The sequence below is a fragment of the Triticum aestivum genome, chromosome 3D, assembly GCF_018294505.1.
Source record: "Triticum aestivum cultivar Chinese Spring chromosome 3D, IWGSC CS RefSeq v2.1, whole genome shotgun sequence".
Classification (NCBI taxonomy): domain Eukaryota; kingdom Viridiplantae; phylum Streptophyta; class Magnoliopsida; order Poales; family Poaceae; genus Triticum; species Triticum aestivum.
Genome location: NC_057802.1, coordinates 377420214 through 377431506, shown reverse-complemented (window position 1 = coordinate 377431506; position 11293 = coordinate 377420214). Strand labels below are relative to the sequence as shown.

The 11293-nt window shown below is 48.5% G+C and overlaps 2 protein-coding genes across 2 annotated transcripts; both read right to left on the bottom strand.

The window, feature by feature from the left end:
- Nucleotides 1-2789: 2789 nt before the first annotated feature.
- Nucleotides 2790-6224, bottom strand: LOC123079007 (protein CONSERVED ONLY IN THE GREEN LINEAGE 160, chloroplastic; the record flags this gene model as incomplete). The annotated part of the gene is given in 10 exon segments (XM_044501672.1): nucleotides 2790-3156; nucleotides 3360-3580; nucleotides 3654-3722; nucleotides 4394-4486; nucleotides 4712-4803; nucleotides 4988-5077; nucleotides 5253-5351; nucleotides 5446-5545; nucleotides 5618-5670; nucleotides 5823-6224. Coding segments are annotated over 9 exon segments (1089 nt in total). The 3' UTR covers nucleotides 2790-3156; nucleotides 3360-3444.
- Nucleotides 6225-6557: 333 nt separating this feature from the next.
- LOC123079006 (uncharacterized) lies at nucleotides 6558-11025 on the bottom strand. The gene is made up of 9 exons (XM_044501671.1): nucleotides 10823-11025; nucleotides 9846-10499; nucleotides 9597-9680; nucleotides 8884-9039; nucleotides 8752-8811; nucleotides 7861-7934; nucleotides 7348-7444; nucleotides 7146-7247; nucleotides 6558-7058 (listed from the first exon to the last, which is right to left on the bottom strand). Exons 2-9 carry the CDS (start codon nucleotides 10494-10496, stop codon nucleotides 6996-6998), a joined length of 1287 nt encoding a protein of 428 aa, XP_044357606.1. The 5' UTR covers nucleotides 10497-10499; nucleotides 10823-11025; the 3' UTR covers nucleotides 6558-6995.
- Between the last annotated feature and the right edge of the window lie 268 nt (nucleotides 11026-11293).

Below are 11293 nucleotides of genomic sequence, written 5' to 3'. Positions count from 1 at the left end.
CCCCAAACCCTCCCACGCCCCTCGCGCCGCCCCCTCTCTCCCCCGTCCATGGCCGACGCCCCGCCGAGTTCCAGCGGCCTGGCCGTAGACCCGCCCGCAAAGGTGAAGAAGAAGGCGCCAAGGAAGCTGCGGTCGGAGTGCACGCCGGAGGAGATCGCCAAGTTGGACGCGAAATCGGCGAGGAGGAGGGAACGGAGAGCGGTCGTCAAGGTCAATGCCGCCGCGGCCAAGTTCGCCGCCCAGCGCGAGGAGCTGGAGGCCGCGCGGCGCAAGGCCGCTGCCGACGAGAAGGAGGACCTCGTCAACAAAGCGCACGCCATCCTCATGCTTGGCATGGGCCGTCCGGCCGGGTTCCCTGCAGCGGCCGTCGGCCCGACGAGCACAGGCTCGTCGGTCGCCCGGCCTACGCACTGCCAGTCGCCGACGTCGCGCACCACGCCCATGTCGCCCGGCTTTCCTCCGCCAAGGCACGACGGTCAGACCCGTTTCTCGGGGTCGCCGGGCGTGGGCTTGTTTGAGCCGTCCACACCACGCCCCGCGACCGTCATCGACCTCAACGTCACGCCTAGGTCCGGCAGCGGCGGGCGGCCGTCCGTTGAGATGCAAAGACGAAAGCAGGCACGGGCACCGTTCACGGGCACCATGCCGGCCCCCCGCGTCTTGTTTGACGGAATGCCAACCCCAACGCCAACGATCGACGACCCGATATACAATAAGTACATGGAGGACGTGATCTTCGAGGGTGGGCATGGCCGTGCCTACGACCCCGAGGAGACCCAAAGTCAGGATGGCCGCGCCCAGTACGTCCCCGATGAGAGGCCGATGACCGTGCTGACTACGACCATGGTGACTCGTGGCATGAAGACGATGACATCTATGTCGAAGTTGATGGTGATGAAGAAGAAGAAGAAGGCAATGATGTTGATATTAGTGGCGCGCCATTGTTCATCGACGAGCTCACCCAAAGAGCGGAAGCACAAAAGAAGAGGAAGAGCATTCGCACGGGTTCATATACACAAGACGAGGACAAGTTGATTTGCCAAGCTTGGATGGAGATTAGCCAAGATCCGAGGACCGGCGTGCAACAAAAGGGCATTGTTTTTTGGACGAGAGTCCACAAAGCATTCCATGAAAGGAAGATGTTTGAGCCCTACCAATTTACAAGCAACCGTGGCATCGGCTCGATTCAAAAGAGATGGTTGTTCATCCAACAAGAGTGCAACAAGTATTGCGCCGCATTTGAGAGCGTTGAAGCACGACCCGTGAGTGGTCTCGGCGTTGGGGACATGGTATGCTCTCCTCTTCCTAGCCCTTTCCTTGCTACGGCCATGAGACTTCGGCCGTGTATATGTTTGCATGTTCATTTGTTGTTGATCATGTGGTGTAGGCATTTCAATCTTTGGAGGCATTCAAGGCCCGACACAATGACAAGCCATTCACTCTTACGCATTGTTGGACGATCATCAACAATTGCCCTAAGTTCAAGGACCAATACCGTGAACTACAAAGGAAGAGAGGCAAGAAGACGGCCAAGTTCGCCGGAGGTGGAGATGGCGAGGCGTTGAAGAGGCCGAGGGGCAAGACCAACTCCAAGGTTGACGACATACGTGATGCCTCATCCATGGCCTTGCATGAGACTTTGCATGGCATGATGTCCCAAAAGGATGTGAGGGACGAGAAGAAGCGGCAAAGCAAGGACGAGCAAATGAAGCAATACCTAGACCTTCAAAGACAGAAGCTTGAGATGGAGGAGGCGGCCAAGCGGAGGAAGATCGACATGGAGGAGACGGCCTAGCAAAGGCAGCTCGACATGGAGGAGGCGGCCCGGCAAAGGCAGCTCGACATCGAGGCCGACAACGTCAAGGCCAGGCAGAGGCAGCTCGACATCGAGGCCATCAATGCCGCCACCAAAGCGAAGGAGGTGGCCCTTGCGATCATGAGCGTGGACTTGTCGAAGATGAGCGAGAAGACGAGGGCCTGGTTCGAGGCCAGGCAGAAGGAGATGCTCGACGCCGAAGGCCTGAACTAGGTCGTCTGATCGGCGTCGATCGTTCTTTTTTGGAGGCTGGCATGGGTGCCGCCCGCCCGCTGGGCCGCTGGCAGTGTGCTGGCGAGAAAACATTCATTCTGGAGACCGTCTTTGTTGCCGGCCGCTGGCTGTGTTGCCGGCGAGGACAACTATTCATTTTGGAGACTGGCTGTGTTGCCGGCCGCTGGCTGATGCCGGCGATGGATGTGTAGGCCGCTGGCTCTGTTGCCGGCGTGATGAACCGGGGCCCCTGGCCTGAACTAGGGCTTGGCATTTGAAACATTGCTTTTAGTTTTTTAAATGGACGCGGACAGGATGGGGCAAATGGATGCGGCCGCGCGCTGGACGCACGGCCACCGCATCCCAGGACACGGCCGGACGCGACCCCAAATCCCTACCCAAACGGACAAAATCCGGACAAAACGAACGTCCGTTTGGGGTCGCGCGATGGAGTTGGCCTAAGTACTACCGTCTAGCAAGAAGAAGAAAGGAGGCATCTACCTGGGAAGGTCCGCATTATCCCAACAAACAGGCAAGCTTCATCACTTCCACTTTTAGCCATTCCCGTTAGTGATGGCATAGTGTCAATTTCTTTACCTGTTCTTCTTCTCATTGTCAACGATAGGCATCGTATTCATGTCATCGCTAAACAAAAGTCCTCCACCACCGGTGCATTATCATCACATGGTGCAGTGTACTATTAAACTCACCACACAACGCATGCAGACCGCGTTCCAGTGTGGCATTTGAACAGGGTCAATAGAAATATACCATTTTTTTAGCACTTTGTAAAATATATAGCTTCGTGAGCTAGTATATTGACAGCCCGCACTATTTACATTCTGTACTGATCCGAATCCTGCCGACCTCCTTGCGTAAATAATGTTAAATGCCAGCTCAACCATAGGACTCAGGGTCAATGCACCAAAAGTTCAAAGGTGTACACTACAGGGAACTTGAATTTGTGTTTGCCAACTTCCCTTTGTACAGTCAAAGTAAACTTTCTCCGCGGAATGCTGTCAATCAGTCCATATGTTCAGACAGTATCCTCAGCCTCAGCGTGCATCTCATCTACCTGGCGGCATCTCCAGGCTCCAGATTAGACCCTTCTAAAACATTAATAAGACCTGTAGAAAATAACAAGAATGGGATCGGCATTAGAAAGAATCAAGTTACTTCATTTCAAACGTGTAAACTCATGCATGCCTACAGTTATGCTGCTTAAAGGGAAGGATGAGCATAAACAAATCTTTAAGATCCTTCAATTGTCAGAAGAGTTGCACTGATGGCAACTTTGAAATCATGGTGAAGAAAGGATGAGGCTTGGCACCTTACTATATTGATGGACGGTGACCAATCTCCCCCCGAGGGCAACAACAACCTTCTCTTTGTTTTTCTACCAGCCAAAACAGTGTTCAAACTTCGTGGTTTCCAACATCAGGTACTGATTCCTGAATCGCTTGAGTAAACATAGCAATCTTGTAGGTAAAAAACCCAACGAGCATGGGTATCAACTCCAGGTGCATGAAGCCGTACTCTGGAACTAGTATCCTGCATCAGTTAATGCAAAAACGTCTTATATTTAGAGGCAGAGGAAGTATTTTAAAAGACTTGATCTACTTACGCATTCCATCGATTGTACATCATCACAAGAACCATTGGAATAAGCAATCTTGGCTGTGCCGCAGCACCCCTGCAAGCATTCCAGAATAAATTTAGATGTTACATGTATTACAAGCAAGTAGACAAGTAGCAGCAGTTATCTAGCCTTTTCTAAACACAGTCAAAATATGCTGTAAGTATGTTTTAGAAAGGTGATCGACATACGTCATATAATGAATGGAGTGTCCATTGAATAATTCATACTTAGGGATCATGATTCAGATGATGACCATTAGTTTTTTTCTAATCTTTGTTTTGACTAAACCTCTGGCTGAAGGCAGATTAGCAATATAAAGAACTTGAATGGAAGGACCTGAACTGGTCATATTTGTCTTCGTGAATCATGAGCTGCCAGTGTTACATAGGTGAAAACAGAACCAGCTCTTGACAGGCCAGGCAAAGTTTGGTGTAAGTCAAAGACTAGAATGGTTTGTCTGAAAGATCTTCAAATAAGAAAGATATCTTTGTTTGCAGGTTTGTCTATCTATGTGAGGTTTGTCTATCTATCTAACAGACGGGCTATGAAAGCCTTCAATTTTGACCAGAGTGCAATGTTATAAATGAGTTCATAATTAAGATTTAGCAGTGTAGCTCTCCCAAACTAAATGAAGTGTGAGCACTGTTTTAAGTATAAGTATTACTAAAGCTTATCGAGTGTGATTCCCAATCCAATTTGTAAGAGAAACAGCTAGAGGTATATACTTGGCAGCTGCTTTAGTTCCACCCGCTAAAGAATCCACACTGGTTCCAAGCATGCGGAGATACACCAGAGATCCAATCAGCCCTGCACTAAAGCTGAAGAGTAACTGATATTAGTGTAGCATGCAAGGCAGCACTTTGGAGATAGTATGAACAAGACGCAAACTAATCCTGACAATCGGTAACAAAGAAGGCCACATCCCAAGTTTGTCTAGAAATAAATAGCCAAACTTAGTTTCAGATACAAAATGAACAAATATCATATATGCGAAGCACTAATCAAAAGTGAATTCAATCTAACTCGTCCAAGAAAAAGCATACCTCGCAGCAATTTCAGGAGTGTATGAAACATAAGCAGAAACCACCCCGACGCCACCAATACCTAAAGTAAGCAACTGCAACCTTTCTTTCAACTGCAAAACACCCTCAGTATCAGTAATGAAGTAACACAAATTCGTGCATATTTCATTCTTGAAGAACACTGGGACCTTGAGCACTTGGCAAAGTACAACTCCAAAAGGTATAGTTCGTGTTGATGGTGAACAGGGAGGAAACTAGCAGTACTCGAGCCTGATATTGACTTAAAAGAGATATTACCTTTAGGTATTGCTCTCTGGCCTCAGCTGCCACCACCTTAGGGTCCCCTTTCAGCTGCACTTTCTGCTGCGACTCCCTTAGTATGACATCCTAAAAGGGGACCAAAATCCAAAACAAAAATTAGAAAAGGGGTATACATCATCATATGTATGTTATGAAAATGTGAACATGGTGAAATTTTTGTTAGAAGGGTCTCACATGCAAACATCAACGGATATCTAGAGATTATTAACAACAAGTCAGTTATAGAACTGTAACAGCTTACAATGCCACCGGTGGTTGCCCTGGTCGCTCGGTCCCATTGCTCCTGCTCCCGTCGAGTCGGAGCTAGCTTCCATCTAATGAAAGTGGATCTATTGACAGCCTACATCCGAATTCCAAGAACCCAACTCATTGACATCCCCAAGAGGCAAGAGAATAAGACTACATTCAGAGGGCAAGGCATTTGATCGAATAACCTCAACGCCTGTGGATCGACCACGGCGGGCAGCCTTGAGCTGCGTCTGCAAGATTGACTTGGCTGGTGCCATAAGCTCCTTGCTCAGATCAACATCCACACTACAACGCACACCCTACGTTACAAAACCCCGCGAAACGATTGTCGAGCAGATGAGGTGAGGTGAGAGTAACCTGTCAAGGTCCATTGCGCGGTTGAAGCTTAGAAACCCTGAGTCCTCGTCCTCCTGCTCAAACGAATTGCTTGGTTAGGAGCTTCAGAATAACAGCCCCCACTGCAGAACATTTATGCTCGAAACAAATGAAACAAATTCACCGAGCGGGACTGAGACGCGCGTGCGCTTGCTTGCTGCCCGGCCGGGGGCGGGAATGGGCTTACCGGCGCGACGCGGGGGATGGTGGCGGGCGTGTCGGTGCCGCCGTTGGCGATGACGCGCTCCATGTGGGGGAGGAAGTTCTTGTTCCAGATGAAGTCGTCGGTGTTGCCAATGGGGTCGCGGTCCTCCTTCCCCATCCAGTACTTGCGCGGCTTGATGGTGGTCGGGCCGCCGCCGTACGACCCTGGCTCCATCCCCGTGGACCACTTCTGCGGCTTCTTCTTGGGCAGTATTATCTTGACCGGCCTCCGCTCCGCCGGCTGGTCCGCGGCGGCCGCCGCCGCCTCCCCCGAGGCCGCCGAGGCGCGAAGCGGGCGCACGGCCGCGGCGCGGCTGGTGACGACGGCGAGCAGCGACATGGCCGGCGGGCCGCGTGAAATATCTCGGCGTGGGAGTGGAGAGGAGAGGGAGTGATCCGGAATCGGGACGGGTGAACGGGAGAGAGGCGTCGTGTGGTGGCGCGACGAGCCGCGCCTGCGAGTTATCAGCGTATCGAGCCTGCAGAACTGCTGGAAAATATCTACTCCTGGTTGCCACTTGCCAGCTTGGGAAAATATACATTTCCGAGTTGCATAGGAGAAGTGATTTTCACCTCCATTGCCGTATGGTACCATGATTACATACAGCTGATTTTCACCTCCATTGCCACCATGATCACAAAGTAATATGACATTCTGAACAATTTACTGGTTCGAACTTAAAGGTTGCCAGGCATGACAGTCTATGGAACAGATTACTGAAGAACCAGGCTGGATGCTTTCAGCTAAAAAGACCAGATAATTCTAATAATTCGAGATCCCAGTAACAGATGAACTACAAGTCTGCAGCAGAATAAACCTTTCATCCCATTCACTACTACAGGACAGGGCCCACATGACATGGAAATCGGGCTATATCATACATCTCCCCTGCACAAAAAATTGCAGCAAAAAGGAACACAATATTTGTGGTGCCCTGTTTCTCGCAGGCAACAGAAGAGAAAGAGAGAGGGGCTCCGCATCATTCAAACACTCTCTGCTCACTGCTCACCGCGCAGAGAGATCCGGCCAGCATTGTGTAACGCAACATTACAAGTTGTCTACGCACGGCGGTACCAGGAGTGTCGAAATGGCTCCTAATCTATTTTTCATGCTATAAATTCCAACAGGTGCTGCAGTTGGTACGGCGGCGCCCTGTCAAAACACAGCAGATTTGCACACCGGGCACGAGGTCCTCATCCGAAGCCACCTGTCAATGCACTGCGCAAGAAAACCGCACCCACAAAAATATGTTAGAATGGAAATTTAGAACCCGGAGCAGCTCCAATGTACAAATTCCATGCGTACCTCTTTATGGAATTTGTGTGCGCACGGCAGATGCCGGAGGGAAGCACCATCAGCAGGGCAGTCCAGGCATATAGGGCAGGGCTCATCGCGGCGGCTTTCTCCCTGACAAATGTAAAGAGGGGAGAGGCAAGTAAGTTAGCCCTTCCAAACCCCACAGATGATGCACATCCATCCTGTCTTTAGTAAGAAACTTAATAAGAACCTCAGCAACAGATAGCGGCAAGCTGTCAATTTCACTGTCAGAAGCTCCTCTGCGGTGGTTGTTGTCATCAAGCGCTATAAGGTTCTCATAGTCATCACTAACATGTGAGCAACGAGAAAATATTAGTCAGAAACTCGTAATAAATATGCATGAACCAACAAGTAGTATGAATCTGTGGGAGTATGAGGATAGCCATCTAAGTTAACCTATTGGGAGTATGAGGATAACCATTTAAGTTAACCTATTGGGTACTATTGCACACATAGAAGTAGAGGCTGGAAGGGTGATCCTTTCGCTGTCTAAAAAATGCAAACATCGATAAAGCTGTTTTAGGAATTAGCACTTCAGCAATATGAAACAATCCAGAACAGAAGCAGAAACAAACAACACATGCAAATAAGTATAGCAAAGTCAGGACAAGTATGCAACTATGACAATAATTATATAGCCTGGCTGCAGACATTTCCATCAAAACAACATTGCACCGATGATTTTTTTTTTGCATTAACTTACTCATCTGAATCTGTAGGATAGGTGTCTGCACAGCTTTCAAGTGCTTCTTGGAGCGAGTCCAGCACAGCCATTCTCTACATTAGAAACACAAAAACATGAGTAGAAGTTTTGGGCATGCCATGCCAGCAAAGATGGTGTCGCATAGACAGTAATAGAGGCACATCAGGAGACTAGTTTAGGTATTCATGTTCAATATGTTACAAGGTATCACCCCTTAAGGATACAAGCGTTAGTAGTTGCAATGGCCTAGCTGGCAATTACTTTATGCTTTCCAGATACAATTGGCTAATTTTTTAGTTGGCAACTAGTAGTTGAGTCCTCGATAAGAATAGTTAGCTGATTAGTCCATTCTTTAAAAGAATATCTGCATGTAATCTGCAAACCAACCAAAGAATAAACTTCCAATATCCGGCACTGCTCAGAGCCTTTATGATTGCATCCTGAGACGCATTCGCTCCTTCAATCCCCTTTTTCCTACCACTCAAATCCCATAACATGATTGTTGCCACATCACACTTTAGTATATTATTACATGGACTAGAGAAAAAAAAATCCTCTTATGCTGATGTGGCCTGATCAGGTAAGGGGTGGAAAGAAGGGTTTTGCTTTAGTACGCCACCCCAAGGAAAATTTATGGATTTTAAAGTATGTTGTCTATTATTATTTAGGGGGAGACATTGATTAATCAAATGTATTGTTGGGATAAAAGGAATGGAGACATGTATACTTCTGTTATTACTACCAATAAAATGCAAGAAGTATGAATATTTAGGTTTTCACGAGCTGCTCATACATGATAAGTAAACGAGAGGAACAAGTAGTCAACAATATAAAGGCCCCTCGATATTCCAAAGTAGAGATGTTCTTTTGCAATACAGGGTAAAGACTAACCATTTCTAAATCCATGTTTTCTTGTCCAAAACACCCTTTGGTCAATTGAGAGATAATCATCTGAGAAACAAGCAAATGTCAGTCCTCAGTTAAGTGAAGGTTGAAAAAAATAAGCTTATCAAGGAGTCCTACATTTTGTTGCTCTGATCCTGGGCTGCTGTTTCTTGGCAACCACCGTCTGCTTGTTATTGGAGCTGATGTGTCACTAGGTGGCCATGAAGGATAACCTTGAACTTGCGAGCGCCAGCCATACGAATACAAGTGTGCCATTGAGCGGTCCCTCTGCCTCTGAGCACAAAGTACAGTTACGAAATTAAAGGAAGGATGGGGTGCAGATAAATGAGGAAAATAATCAACAGAATGCCATAGCCAATAGGTGACAGCAGGGAAATGCAGTTATGAAGTTGGAACTTGAAATACAAGTCAAGACCACAAAACTCAAGAGTAAGAGCAGTATGAAATAATCAAGTTTTAAGCGTTTTGCTAATATGCAGTTTTTTTTTGGTACTGAGTATTCTCCCAAGTTAAGTAACCCAACAACAGGTATTAAGTGATTGCAGGCATATATGATGTCATGCTAACTTTGCCTCAAATATTAGTTGGTGCAATGCAATTCTCCTTTCAGCTACCTGATTTGCAAAGTGCAAAGGTTTCATCAATAAAACAGAGAAGGTAGCTATGGTTTCCGGCAAGTTATGGGCATCAACATATCAGTTCAGTCATTACTCATAACTAACTGAAACCATGCCACTTCTCATAAAAAGATGATCACATGATTCTTGCAGCAAGATTTTTCAGTAAGCGAATCCCCACAACATATGCATCAAGACAAAGTGGCAACTTACAGAACTAGATTGGCCCTCTCTCGCAGCGATTCTGGCACGCGCAGCATCTTGCTCTTGCAGTGTCCAAGCTAGAGTCGTATCAACCTGCAAGATGTCAGCAATCGGTTGGCCGTTTAGTAAACTTGCATCGGTAGTGAATCATCAGAAGAAGCCAAGAAACGACTGGCAGGAAAGAAAACAACAACTAAGAAACGGAACTTTCACTGAAAAAAGGTACAGCAAGATTGAGAAGTAACCAACAGAAACAACCTGCTGGGAAGATTGCGAGCCTGGCTGTTCCTGGTTGAACTGCTCTTGAAGCTTAAGAGCAAGCATCTCATCTGACTGAATTTGCCTGGCCTTCAACTGGCTCTCATCAGGAAGTGGGAAATGGAGCCCCTTGATCCTCGACAGCCATGCGCTACTGTCTTCCATCAGTAGCTCAGGAATGGCCATACAGCTCTGTCCAGGCATCGCAGCACCATCTTCCTTGGGCACACAGACTGATCTGCAAATCTCATCACCCCAAGGTCCCCAACAACACTCGGGCGTTTCACTTCTTTCATCTCTAGATTTGTGTGCCGCTGCACTCCATGAATCCCACCCCGCAGGCCTAGCTCCCAAGATACCGGCACTAGAAGCATGCGATCCTCCCCTGAGCGAAGGGGGTCCTGCTGCCCACGCGCTCCCCCCCTCGCCTGCCTTCTCCTTGTCCTTCTTCACCGCCTGACTTGGCTGCTGCGGCGGCCAGGCCATTCTGCTTGGCTGCTGCGGCGGCCAGGCCATTCTGCTTGTCTGCTCGGGAAGACTCCCGGGGCCGCGGGATGGATCCGCGGGCTCCCAGGCGGGACGCTTCCGATCAGGCGAGTGCGCGCACGCCTCGTCCTCGGAGTCGGACGACACCAAATCCACCACCTCCATTTCCTGCAAAAATGGGGTCAATATAGCATCTTGCAACTTCTTTTTTACAAAGAAAAGAAAAGGATAAGCTTTCGCCCCCTTTCTGCGATTGACACGAAGAAGCTCAAGAAAACTGGTGGCGTGGGACAGAAATCCCCGATTCAAGTGATCTCGGCGCTCAACAAAAAGTTGTTGATTCGTGGTTCTCACTAAATCGTTGTTGAATGACCGGGAAGAAAGATTGGCCGGGCCAAGAAGCCGCGCGCAGGCGCACGAACAATCTGGAAAGAAAAATAGAGGGGAAAAGGGAAGGGAGGAAAAATTTCAGGTTGGGGCATACTACATACCTGCAGAAGGAGAAACAAGGGAGAGAGGGGGGAGCGGAAATGCTAGGGCTGGAGCTCGGGTGCGCCCGTGGGGAGGAGGCGGAGGCGTCTAGGAGGGTGTGTGGTTCTTGGCTCCTCGCTTCCTCTTCTTGATTTTGGTTCTCAGGGAGACGAGGCGGGTGCTTTGCTCGGTGGGCGATGAAGAAGGGGTGTCTGCCCGGAAATAGAAAGCTTTTGCACTTTGCCCCCTGCTTGTGAGCTGTCCTCATGGAAATACTGCGTGCGTTCACTTTTGACCGATCTACCTCCTCCATCCCACAACGTAAGATTACTAGTAGAACGCTGCGTTTCTATGGCCTATATGACCCATATAAAAATATGAATCAAACAAATGATTAAGTTCATTTTTAAGGTCAAAGTTTATTTCTCTCTCATACGTTCGTACATCAAACAGGCGCCCAGTAACCTTCCCAAAATTCAATTGCCTCGGCA

Bases quoted from the DNA above. Each gene is read 5' to 3' on its own strand.
- LOC123079006 (XM_044501671.1), bottom strand. From the start codon at position 10,496: ATGGAGGTGGTGGATTTGGTGTCGTCCGACTCCGAGGACGAGGCGTGC. The intron at 9,040-9,596 runs GTAAGTTGCCAC...CTTTGTGCTCAG, and splicing joins GAGAGGGCCAATCTAGTTCT to AGGCAGAGGGACCGCTCAAT. The intron at 7,935-8,751 runs GTTAGTCTTTAC...TTTCTAATGTAG, and splicing joins AAAACATGGATTTAGAAATG to AGAATGGCTGTGCTGGACTC.